General features: G+C 40.8%; 1 protein-coding gene across 7 annotated transcripts in view; it reads right to left on the bottom strand.

Moving 5' to 3' along the window:
* heatr5a (HEAT repeat containing 5a) overlaps positions 1-13149 on the bottom strand; it is a 117471-nt gene that overhangs the window by 92848 nt on the left and 11474 nt on the right. For all 7 annotated transcript variants that reach the window (XM_059649206.1, XM_059649201.1, XM_059649200.1 and 4 more), the window contains 5 exons: positions 9417-9628; positions 6618-6726; positions 6190-6339; positions 2664-2835; positions 193-350 (listed from right to left, as the gene is read on the bottom strand). In XM_059649206.1, the coding sequence (XP_059505189.1) occupies positions 193-350; positions 2664-2835; positions 6190-6339; positions 6618-6726; positions 9417-9628 (801 nt within the window). The remainder of the gene's footprint in view (positions 1-192; positions 351-2663; positions 2836-6189; positions 6340-6617; positions 6727-9416; positions 9629-13149) is intronic.

The raw sequence follows: 13149 nt of genomic DNA, 5'->3' as shown, positions 1-13149 counted from the left end.
CTTGAGAAAGTAGCATTTCAAAAAGCAAACTAATCAAATAGTTTAACATTTTCCAGAGATTTTTCTTATATAACATTTATATCCTTTTATATATTTATATACTTCAATACTTTTTGATTCTTCAATAAACAAAAAGGCAGGTATAAGAGACTCCACACATGGTATCTCAAAAGGCAAAATGTAATTTCGAACCTGAGTTACTCCAATCCGAATATCTCGGTTCACAGAGCTTCCTCCTTTTAGCATTTCTCCACTGACACGCAAGAACCCGCTGACTCCTCGCAAGAAGCCAGAAGCTAGCAAGTCCATTGCTTCTGCCAGTGTGGTTTTACGAACAACTGGCCTCACACCTGACGGAAAAAAGAACAACTAACATTAACTTTTAAGCACTAAACCCAAAGACTACAGCAGTACACAGCAGAAGTATTTCCAATATATTTTCTAGCTTATCAATTAGAGTTAAGCCTCCCAAGAGTAGGCAATGATATTAAAAGGGAGGAAAATACTGCACAGTTTCAATCCAAATATTCTGGTTAATATGATAACAATAGAATTCAAAGCCTAGTTTTATATGTTACAAACCCTCCAGACACTGAATTTTTTTTTGTTAGAATAAAATGAATCCTGATGAGGTCAATGGAAAGAAAGCAAAAGGACAATATTGTTGTTTCCAGCCTGTGGTTAAGCCATTGCACGCATCAGTCATTGTGATGGTACAGGCCAGTGCACAGTTAATGTCACCATGAAGTGATAAGTATGTCTGTCTTTGAATCTTTTATTACATCTCCTATTATCTAAACATGTTATTGTAACAAATCAACTAAAATCAACAGAACTAAAGCATTAACACGTGAAGGGTACTTGGAATAAAGAGATAAATTTCGCTTCAAAAGGACTATATTTTAAGTAGTAATAACAATTTGCACTACCTAGCGCACAAAGGTTATACTACATACCATCTCTCAGATTCTGTAGCTTGGCATGTTTTAAAGCATTTCTCATCTTCCTTCTAATTGTTTCAATCTTTGTCACATTCACCAGCAGCCATATACCAACTAAAGTCCCCGGTCAGCCTCATTGCTGATAATGCGCAAGTCACAAATACTCTCTCACTTCGGTCACAACAGCCCCCATGGCATCAAATCTTCAGAGATTCTCTTCCTTCTCTAACATCTTGAAACAGTCTTATGGGCTCTGGTAACACTGATACAGTGCCTTACCATATCAACAATACCACATCCATCCAATCTTCAGTGTTTGTCCCAACCAACTGCACAACACATTCTGTAACACAGTCTCCATTCTATTCTCAGAGTCCTACTTCAACGTCAGGATCCAGTTTAAAAAAAACTATCAAACTGAAAACTGACCATTTAAAGAGAAGATTAAGTTTCTTCTTCACATAAATTACCAGCATTCTCAACATGAAACACAGACTGGAACCCATCCTGTCAATGCAATTAGCTTTTGATTTACTCTTTGTTTCTTAGTTGTTCACCCCATCGCAAACCGAGAACACATGGGCATTTCTTGGAATTTAATGATGAATACAATCAAAAAAAAATTAATCACACTCTTTCCAGACACAGCAACCATATACGCCCTGAAGAGACATCACACAAAACTAAAACATGTGCTTTCCAAAGCACAAGTTACCAAAAAAGTTGAGCCAAATCTGTCTTTGCTTACTTTTTAATTTCATGATATTTAATGAGTAACCTGTTTCGAGATGTTATTCTGACCTTTGGAGGTGGGACTTTAACCTGGATATACTGGTTCAGAGGTACAGATACAACTGCGGCACCACAAGAGCTCTATTTAACTTGTAAATTCACACAAAGTGGTTGAAATAAGTTGCACACATGAGAAAAGCAATCAAGAGCCATACACAACTTTCTCGGGCTTAAATACCCAATGAAAGTTATTGAGGAAATTTTCAGAAACAGAGCTTAACAAGATCCTCCAAGTATTTTAAATACAAAAATGATCATTTAAAAACTAAGGCAGTACACGACTGGCAGATAACAAGTCAGTGAGGTTATCATTGTTGATAAAATTGAACTTAGTGTAGAACATGACATCAGCAAAACTTTACTGGCTTGGCAGGTACTGAAATTGCCATACTTAGTGATAGCAAAGGAATGGATGGCTACACTTGTGGCAAAGGAAGTCAATGTTACTTGGATGGAAGACAACAGTTATCAAACTGTACTGACAGAAGCTCCAAGGTGGCTCAGGATACGTTATGAGTGCGAGGTGCACCATTCAGAAGTTCTGGTTAAGACAAATACGATTTCAGCAGTTTGACATTTTGCGTATTTCTTCAGAATGTAAGGCTTCATTTTAAGTTAAACACCTGCTTAATTAAGCATAGCTTGAAGGATGTAATGGGTGACTCAAGTCAGACAGTTATATTATCCAATCTTCTTTTAAAAAAGGATCTTGAAAATCTTTCAAGTTAAAAGAATAGGAGTTCTGCACCTTCACGACAATTACTGTTAAAACAACTAGAATTTATCAACTTGATCACACGCAGCCATTAAGAAACTAGTTCCAAATCTGTTATTTTGTGACAATTATTTCAACACCGAAAACTTATTTCAAAAGACAAATTCAAATAAAGTTGCAACTAAAAATTCCAAATGTTCAAGTAAAGCACTTACCAGGACTGTGCTTAGGCACCACAGCTGTAGCCAGAACAGTACCCAGCAATTTTGAAACCCATACTCGCACATCATAATTTGAACCTTCGAATGCTTTAAAGCAAAGTGTAGCAACATTCTCCAGTTCTGTGGTCCACATAAACACAGCTTCATTTTGAAGTTCCAAAAGACACTAAAAAGAGCAAAAAATTACAATTTTCCAGAATTCACAAAGTAATAATCAAGGTGCTAAGTACATTGGGAGCCAGACAGTATGACTGAAACATTATGCTCTAATTCCATGGATCAAATATTCTGACAAACCATTCAGTGTGGATGCCTAACATCACCATATTGGTAGATTGTGAAACATCTTTGATTTGTAAAGATAACTATTATTCAAGAATTTTACTTTTAAAGCAATAGAAACACAAGACCAGTAACAAAAAAAACAATGCATGTCGAAATGGGAGAGAGAGTGCTAATAGGAAAGTTAATAGGAAAGGAACAAGCTTCATTTGTCTGTGAAGCCACAGCTAGACGCCAATTACAGGTTGAGCCTTGATTAAAAGAGTTCCAACAGACATAATGACCCTGGGGAACAGCAAGGTGTTTAAACAGATAGCATAAGTTGGCTATTAAATGAAGTCAGCACCTAGGAGTTGGTCCCAGCAAGTCTGAAAGAGATCCTATGTTCAAGCTGGATGGTATTTATCAAATGATAACTGAAACCTCAGGAGGAGTTGACCAGTCTATCAGGGCAGATCTGGAATGCAAGTTGTTTTTTAGAAATTCATTTTTTGAGAAATGGTTCTGGGCTGCTACCGAGATAACAAAAAGCTGACAGCCCCTTGCTGAAATAGATGCATCACTCTCTGGAAGATCAAAGGATAGAAAGCTGGACGATTTATATAGTTACCGCAGGTGAGTAGAGGCCAAAAACTTTCGCAAGTGTTAATTGGGGAAGGGGCAGTGAGTTTAGAATTAAAGCTAATCTGTGCCAAGTCTGATATTTAGAAACATAAGGACTTATGTAACATGTCTCTGAATTATGTCAGTACTACGTCCTTAACAGTAGTCAGTTGTCGAGCTTTCACCCACCTTTCTTCAATACTTTGGCAAAAGATAGGAAAATAGAATGAACCGTTAATAACGAAACACATTCAGAATCTTTCGTTAAAGGTAAACTCCCATTTCTGACAATGTACTCGATACATTACCTCACTTTTAGCTAAGCGTTCAAATTAAGAGATACATCAACAGAGAAGCAGTGGTAAATATTTAAAGGGATATTCCAGAAAGCACATAATAGATATAAAAGACAGTTAGCCAAAAATGTAAAACAGACAGGAGGAGAAGTTTCTTCTGTTATTTCTTTTTGAAATACCTAAGTAAATGTTGGTCTAACAGAAAATGAATTAATAGATATTTTTGCACCAGCCGTCACAAGGGAGGGGAGAGGGCAGAAGGCACGGGGGGAGCTGAGAGAGAGAGGGCGCGGCAGGGGGCGCGACAGAGACAGAGACATAGACAGAGTCAGAGACACAGACAGAGTCAGAGACACAAAGAGAGAGTGAGAGAGGAAGGGAGGGAGGGATGGGGGCTTTTTCTCTAGTACATTGATGACATGTCAGGAATTGGCAAAGTTATAAATTTCCACCTGCCTTCACCTGGGGCTAAACTGGCCACCAATATCCACTACAAACTCACCAACTCTCAGTTACCTTGACAACCCTGCCTCACACCATGCTTCTTGTAAGGACTCTTCCCAGGTTCTTCATCACATCTGTTTCAATGATGCCAGAGGCATCTGAAATGTCCACCTTCTTTCCTCAAATGAAGATTCCCTACCACTGTGGTTGATGGGGCCCTCAACTGTGTCTGACCTATGTCCTGTACTTTGGCCCTCTCCTCTTCACTTCCTTTCCACAACAGCAGTAGGGACCCCGGTCCTCACTTACCACACCATCAGCATTCACATCCAAAGGCAGCTATTTCCACCACTTCCAGCAGGATGTCACTGGGCAAATATTCCCCTTCTTCTTGTCAGCCTTCCACAGGGATCATCGCCTCTGAGATACTTTGGTCCATTCTTCTGCCACTCCCACCAACTCCCCACACTTACATGGTACCTTCTCATGAAATCACAGGAGGTGTACCACCTGCCTGTTTACTTCCTCACTCCTTACTATCCAAGGCCCCAGCTACCTGAAGCAACTGTTTACTTGCATTTCACTCGATGTAGTCTACTGTATTTGCTGCTCACAATGTGGCCTGTTTAACATCAGGAAACGAAACACAGACTGGGCAACTGCTTTGCTGGTGAAGACCGATATTCCGTGCACAAAAAATGATCCTGAGCTTCACGTTGTCTCCCACTTCAATGTGACACTTGTTTCCCTGGCCAACATCTCTGTTTCAGGCTTCTGCCGTGCTCCAGCGAAGCTCAGTGCTCTCTGAAAGAACAGCATCTCATTTTTCACGTGGGGCTCTGCAGCCTTCAGGATTGAATATCAAGTTCAATAATCTTACGGCCTGAGTATCTTCACCTATGTCATGACCCCAACCACCACACACAGGCCTATTCATCACGTGTACCACCACAGTCAACCCATTGATAGTTACTGTCTGTATTAGCAGTCATTGATTCTCCAAGGTTCTCCTTTATCCATTCCTTTGTCTTCCCAACAGTTTTTTTTTCTCTCCATCTGGGCTCCATCTCTGCCTATCACTTACTCCTTCCGCTCCCCCAACCACGTCCTCCTAACCTCATCTTCATCAGATATACCAGATATTTTCCCAGTTACAGTCAGTTCTGAAGGAGGGTCACTGGCTCAAAATGATAACCCTTCTTTCTCTCTGCAGATGCTGCCAGAACTGAGTTTTTCCAGCAATGCTTTTGTTGTTGTAAATAGCGCTAATCCTTTTTCCCATATCCACAAAACACCTATCTTAATTTCAAACAAAAGTTCTGGAAGTGAATTCCACAGCCTCATCATAATTAAGACTCTTATAGTCTGTTAGGAATCCCTTATATTTCATCTTTTGCTTTTATGATTATTCGTTTCTAATCCCTCAACTAATGAGGGCAGTTATTTTGAATTAACCATGCCTGGTCCTTTCTCTACTTTAAACAACACATTATTTCTGTTGTTATTTGATCATATAAAGGTGCTGCTTGATCATTTCTTCAGATCTGTATTTCTTCATACTGGATGACTTCCTAATGAATCTGCTTCGGACCACGGTCTGTTTCAACATGTGGAATAACTGTACTTTGGGACATGCTGTCATTTTATGAAATCTTTATGATTAAGATGAAATTGGATTAAATGATTATGATGAAACCTTGAATTTCCTTAGTTTTTTGCAATTAGAAACAGTGAATTCTGTGCTGTTGCTCAGAAGAATCCTTATGATACATACAGTACAGGACAGAAAAACTAATAAAAGGAAATCAAACAAGACTAATTGTGTATTAACCAGCCATATGATGACCTTAAGTTAGCTGAAAGTAAGTAAATTCTAAAATTTCAGAAATGTATACCTTTGCTGCAGCACAGCGAACAGCCATTGATCGATCAGTCAAACATGAGCGAGCAGCTTTGTAGATATCTCTGTGACATGATGCAGTAGTAGCTCCTTGCCCAGACAGAATCTTCTGCAAACTCAGCATAATCTCATAGCGCCCTTGGGACTAGGTGACAAATTATGCCAGAGATAGATATTAAAGATTCATTCATGTCAGTAAGATACTATTACACAGCTTCAACAGCTACAAAACAGCAAGGTTGCCCATTTATAGTGAAATTTAATACTTTCCAAGAGTATTCAGCACAACAATAAAAATCTGATGCTCAATTGTCTGTTCAACTGGCCACATATCAAAACATGTGATATTATTTCTTTTAACCCAGCAGTCCGCACATTTTACTTTGAAATAGATTCTTTGGACTGGCGAGATTCTTGACTTACCTCAGCACTTTTCATTGTTTTCAGCAAGTTTCCTACAGTATCCGTGTATGTATTCCCCAACATTCTTCCCAGCTGTTCATACAAGGCCCCCAAGCAAGCAATTCCTGCCCTGTAAGCAAAGGCCAACAAAATGAATTGATCAAAATATAAAAGCACTGGAGAAACTCAGCACGTCTGACAGAATCAATGGAGAAACAAACAGACTTAATGCTTCAAATCTCATATACTCTTGCTCAAAATTGAGTTCTGGAGAGGAGTCATTTTGGTCTCAAAACTTTAACTGTTGCTCTTTCCACAGATGCTGCCAGACCTGCTGAGTTTCTCCAGCTTTTTCTGTTTCTACTTCAGATTTCTAGATTCTTATTAGAAAGAATGAACTGCTCTGGTTTAAACATAAATACTTCATTTAAAAGAAGAAAACTGCTGAAAAATACAAGCTTGAAGCCATACAAAATAAATGCTGCATATAATCGGCATGTCAGATAGCATCTGCAGTAAAAGAAAAATAAGAATTCTGATGAAATGTGATCAACCTGAAACATTATTTGTTTCCTGCTCCAAGGTACCACCTGATCAGCTGAGATTGGCAAAGCAGTTGGAGCAAGTAGTTATAATGCATCCAGTATTCTAGTCTTCATTAATAGCGGCACAGAGTAAACAGGTTATATGGGACACTAGTGACATCACAGCTGTGAGTATTGTGTTCAGTTCTGGGAGCAACACTTCAGTAAGGATGTGAAGGCTTTGGGAGAGAGTACAGAAGTTGTTTATGAGAATGGTCTAGTGTTGCATAACTTCAGTTTTAAAGACTGATTGAAGTTGTTGGGCCTATTTTCCTTGGCAAGGAGAATGGTGAAGGGAACTCTGACAGAAATTTTCAGAATCATGAGGAGTCTGAACAAAGTAGATATGGAAAAACTGTTCCCACTTGCAACAGGATCACAAACCAGATGGCATACATTTAAGATAATAAAGTGTGGAGCTGGATGAACACAGCAGGCCAAGCAGCATCTCAGGAGCACAAAAGCTGACGTTTCGGGCCTAGACCCTTCATCAGAGAGGGGGATGGGGAGAGGGAACTGGAATAAATAGGGAGGGAGGGGGAGGCGGACCGAAGATGGAGAGAAAAGAAGATAGGTGGAGAGGAGAGTATAGGTGGGAAGGTAGGGAGGGGACAGGTCAGTCCAGGGAAGATGGACAGGTCAAGGAGGCGGGATGAGGTGGTAGGTAGGAAATGGAGGTGCGGCTTGAGGTGGGAGGAAGGGATGGGTGAGAGGAAGAACAGGTTAGGGAAGCAGAGACCGCTGGGCTGGTTCTGGGATGCCGTTGGGGGACGGGACGAGCTGGGCTGGTTTTGTGATGGAGTGGGGGAAGCGGAGATTTTGAAGCTTGTGAAGTCCACATTGATATCATTGGGTTGCAGGGTTCCCAAGTGGAATATGAGTTGCTGTTCCCGCAACCTTCGGGTGGCATCATTGTCGCTCTGCAACCTTTGGACGTGGACTTCACAAGCTTCAAAATCTCCCCTTCCCCTACTGCATCCCAAAACCAGCCCACTTCTTCCCCTCCCCCCACTGGATCCCAAAACCAGCCCAGCCTGTCTCTGTTTCCCTAACCTGTTCTTCCTCTCACCCATCCCTTCCTCCCACCTCAAGCTGCACCTCCACTTCCTACCAACGACCTCATCCCGCCTCCTTGACCTGTCCATCTTTCCCGGACTGACCTATCCCCTCCCTCCTGCCCCACCTATACTCTCCTCTCCACCTATCTTCTCCTCTATCCATCGTCGGTCCGCCTCCCCCTCTGTCCCTATTTATTCCGGTTCCCTCTCCCCATCCCCCTCTCTGATGAAGGGTCTAGGCCCGAAACGTCAGCTTTTGTGCTCCTGAGTGCTGCTTGGCCTGCTGTGTTCATCCAGTTCCACACTTTGTTACCTTGGATTCTCCAGCATCTGCCGTTCCCATTATCACTGGCATACATTTAAAATGCTTTGCAAAAGCAACAAATGCAAAGTGAGAAAGAACTTAGTCGCAGAGCAAGTAACCATAATATCACAGGATGTAGGAGCAAAAGTAGACCATTCAAGTTTTCTCAACATTCGAAGAGATCAGGGCTGATTCAATGATCCTCAACTCCACTTTTCCCGCTAACCCTCGATTCCCTTTCGATTAAACATGTCTATCTTGGCCTTGCACATATTTAACAGTCTGGTCTTGATAACCTTCTGTGGTAAAGAATTCCACAGATTCACTACACCTAAGTAGTTCAAAAGGTAGGAGATTTTTTTCCAAAGCCAAGATGCAGTGAGCCAGTGCAAACACAATGGGATAAATGTCCTTCTACACTGTGACAGTTCTGTAATCCAGTGTGGAAAATTACCAATGTAAAAATACATCTTCTGCTCTAATATCACAAAGGAGGGCTTGCACACAAGTGACTGCTCCCAGAGTTAAAGTACAATTTTTAGTCATAATAGAGGAAACTCATAAAAGTTTCTGCACTAAGGCAGATTGTTCCAATCTTTAAAGCATCTGTACGAACAGATAAATCGAGGAACTTGGCGAGATTTCTTTAATGTATTTGTGACGTCCAGAATTACATAACTATAAAATGCTGCACATTGTACATTTTACATGAAATAAATTTACATCTTTGGATCATATAACACAGATTCAGTCTTTATCCTCTCCAGCCTTCATTAATGTAACTACATTGGCTTTGCTCTAAAATACGATAGTAGTACTCAAATTTGTGGCATTGCCAAAACCATGCTCCTTCTGGAGAAAATAAATCACTTACAGTTTGGTTGGTAAGTAACTTGGTGAGTCATCCTTACTTCTGATAATTTCATTGCACTTGTCAATAGTTTTATATACAGAGAAAGTGTCACCAACGTTATATAACAAGGCTAGATTCTGGGCAATCAGCTTGCGGACAGGTGGGCCTGGTGAGCTCTCCAATAAGGATGTGAGCTGTTCCACAAGTTTCTTTTGCTTCTCCTGAATATCATCCTGCAAGGAAAAATGCTCAGTATCAAAGTTTGGTCAGATTATGACAGCAGAAAAGACCCACAAATGTCTACTTGTTAACACGTGACCCATTCACTCAAATCAAATGACTCTGCAAACCAGACAAATATTCCACACAAATTAAAAAAAACTTACAGAACCATGAAATAGTCATTTCACCCTCAATCTCAATCCCTGATGTTCCCTTTCATCCCGATTGTTACTTTCATCTCATTTCCACTTCCACTAGACCAAGGAATTCATGCTTGAACAGAAGAAACTGCAATTGGTTTAGACATTCACTTCCTGTCAAAACATCCAATGGTCCTGTTCTTCTCTGTCAAAATGGCTCACTATCTCCGCATCATTACGGAATGCAAATAGACCGCGCCTCTTTTCTTGACTGCATACTTACTTTTTAAATCCCTCTCCATATTTCATTTAGCATCACTTCCAATAACAAGTGAAAGGATGTCATGGGTGTTCATGGCCAAGATCAAGACCAGTCATTCGGCTGCCTCTGCTGCAATCATTCTCTTCCTTGGCCAAACTACCCCATAGTCTCCCCATGCACAGCCCCAAGTTCACATCTTTTGAGTTTCTCCCCTCATGCCATTTCAAAGCTCCAGTCCATTCAACCCAGCTCCTGCTCCCATTTCCCCATTCCCACGAAACTGTTAACTACCCAACTTTCCTTCCTGACTTCTATGCTGCTCATCATAATTAATCGTTCCCTTCCTTGGTACTAGTTTTCATGTCCACTCCTCACAGTTCAATCAGCTATTATCAACTCATCTCACAAATCTTGTCTCCCTGATAAGACCATAAGATGACGTAGGAGCAGTAGTAGTCTATTCAACCTGAGTCTGCTCCACCATTCAGTGAAATCATGGTTGTTATGAATATTCAAATCCACTTTTGTCCCTTTTCCCCAGAACCCTGGATTCTCTTACCGATGAAAAATATCTCATCCTTGAACATTCATAACCCAGCATCACTGGTCGTATGTGTTATAGAATACCAGAAATTCACAACCTTGAAAAGAAACTGCTCACCTTGGTCTTAAATGTGTCACCCTTATTCAGAGATCTGGTCTTTGAATCTCCCACAAGGAAAACAACCTTTCCGCATCTACCAAGTCCCCTAAGAATCTTATTTGCTTCAACAAAGTTATTGCATTTCCTTCTATATTTCTATGAGTACAGGCTTAATTGACAACTTCTCCTCAGCACAGGGTTCCACCATACTTGATATCAGTCCAGTAAACCTCTAGACTGCCTTCAATACCACTAGATAAGGCATGTAAAACTGTTCACAGTATTCTAGCTGAGGTCTGATAATGCTTTGTATAGTTTCAGCAAAACTTACCTACTTTTACACTCCATTGCTTTCCTTATGACCTACTGAAGTTGGATACTAGTTTTTTTTTGAGATTGATGAACAAAGACACCCAAATCTCTCTGCTCCATAGTTTTCTGCAATTGATAAATAACATTCAACTCCCTTATTCTTCCTGACAAGTTTAATTTTCCAACATTATATTCGATCTGGCAAGTCTTTGTCCACTCAAACGGTCTGTGTCTCTCTGCAGCCTCTAACCCCCTTGTCTTCCCACCAATTTTTGTAGCATTTTCGGCTCTCAACTCATAGGGCTTTTAAAAGCTATTTCTCACCCAAGTCCCTGAATGGACTACATCCTTCTCAATTCATGTCATTCCTTCCTGAAATTGAGCCTTTGTAATCAATATTATAAGAAGACAGGTTGAAACTTTAATTAAAAGTAGCATCAAGAATATTCATTCATGAGGTGTGGGCATTTTGGCTGGGACAGCATTGATTGCCCATCCTGAATTGTCCTTGAGAAGGTGAGCTACCTCTTGAGCCACTGTAGTCCATGTGGTGTAGTTTTACTTATAATGTCATTAGGGAGTGAATTCCAGGATTATGGCCCAGTAATAATGAAGGAATGATGGTATATTTCCGAATCAGGATGGAAACTGACTCAGGGATGTGCTTGTAGGTGGTGATATGCCCTTGCCAATGTAGATGGTAATGGTCACAAATTAGGAAGGTGCTATTGAAGGGGCCCGGATGAATTTCTGCAGTGCATTTTAGAGATGCTACACCCTCCTGCTACTGTGTTGCAAGGAGCAAATGTTTGTAGTAGTGCTGCCAATCAAAATGGGTTGTCCTGGATGGTACTAAGCCTCTTATCTCCTTTTGGAGTTGCACTCATTTGAGCAAGTGAAGGTTATTGCATCACACTCCTGACTTGCATCTTGATAGTTGATGGAAAGGCCTGGGAAAGTCAGGAAGCAAGTTACTTTCCACAGCACTCCTAGATTGCTTTGCTTTTGTAGCATCAGTATTTATATGGCTAGTGCAATTTAGTTTCTGGTCAATAGTAACCTCCAGGGCTTTTGAAGCACCCATTCCTAACTAGTCCTCATCCTCCCCAATTTGTCTGCTGCAGATAAAGCTCTTCATGACAGTATTGGCAAGACTGATGACCATCATTAGATATCCTCTATTGTGTTGTGTGGCATTGTCACTGCGGCAAAAGGGATTAAAGGAACCGATCTGGCAACTTAAATGACACTCTTCGGGCCAACAAATTTGCAATCAATATCCCCTGAAAAGGACAAGGACAGCAGACACATGGGAACATCACCAAGTGCCTCTTCAAGCCACATATCATCCTGACTTTGAATTATTCTGTGCCTTCTTCACAATCACTGGTTCAAGTCTTGAAACATGAGGACAAGTACATGAGATGGACATAAGGCAGCAGTTCACCATCACTGTCTTAATGATTAAGAGGGATGAGCAATAAATACTAGCCTTATATACAATGCTTTTATCCAATGGCAAAATCAAAAACCATGTAATTAAACTCAACTCTGCCGTCCTTTTCTTTTTTTTTTGTTTTATAGAATTCCTACAGTGTGGAAACTGGCTGTTCAGCCAAACAAGTCCACACCGATCCTCGGAGCATCCCACCCAGACCCATCCCCCTATAACCCACCTATTCTGAACACTTTGGGCAATTTAGCATGGCCAATCCACCTAGCCTGCATATCTTTGGACTGTGGGAGGAAACCGGAGCACCTGGAAGAAACCCACGCAGACATGGGAAGAATGTTCAAACTTCACACAGACAGTTGCCCCACAGTGGAATCGAACCCGGGTCCCTGGTGCTGTGAAGCAGCAGTGCTAACCACTGTGCCACCATGCCGCCCCAATGTGCAACATCCAATCCAATCTATCCATCACCCCAGTGCCCAGTGATCCAAAATGTTAATTCTATTTTTTCTCCACAAATGCTGCCAGACCTGCTGAGTTTACTAGTAATTTCGATTTTTGTTTCTGATTTCCAGCATAAGTATTCTTTGGTTCTTTTACTTAACATATGTTCAGCATTCACCTTATCAAGTCCTCTCTGGAACTTACATATTTCATTAAAATCTTTTCTCACTCTTCCAAACTCCAATGGTTAAAGCCCGGCCCTATCCTCAGAAGTTAAA

Source organism: Stegostoma tigrinum, chromosome 10, assembly GCF_030684315.1.
Source record: "Stegostoma tigrinum isolate sSteTig4 chromosome 10, sSteTig4.hap1, whole genome shotgun sequence".
In the NCBI taxonomy this organism is placed as follows: domain Eukaryota; kingdom Metazoa; phylum Chordata; class Chondrichthyes; order Orectolobiformes; family Stegostomatidae; genus Stegostoma; species Stegostoma tigrinum.
The sequence above is the reverse complement of the archived record's forward strand: the minus strand, read 5'-3'. Positions and strand labels throughout refer to the sequence as shown.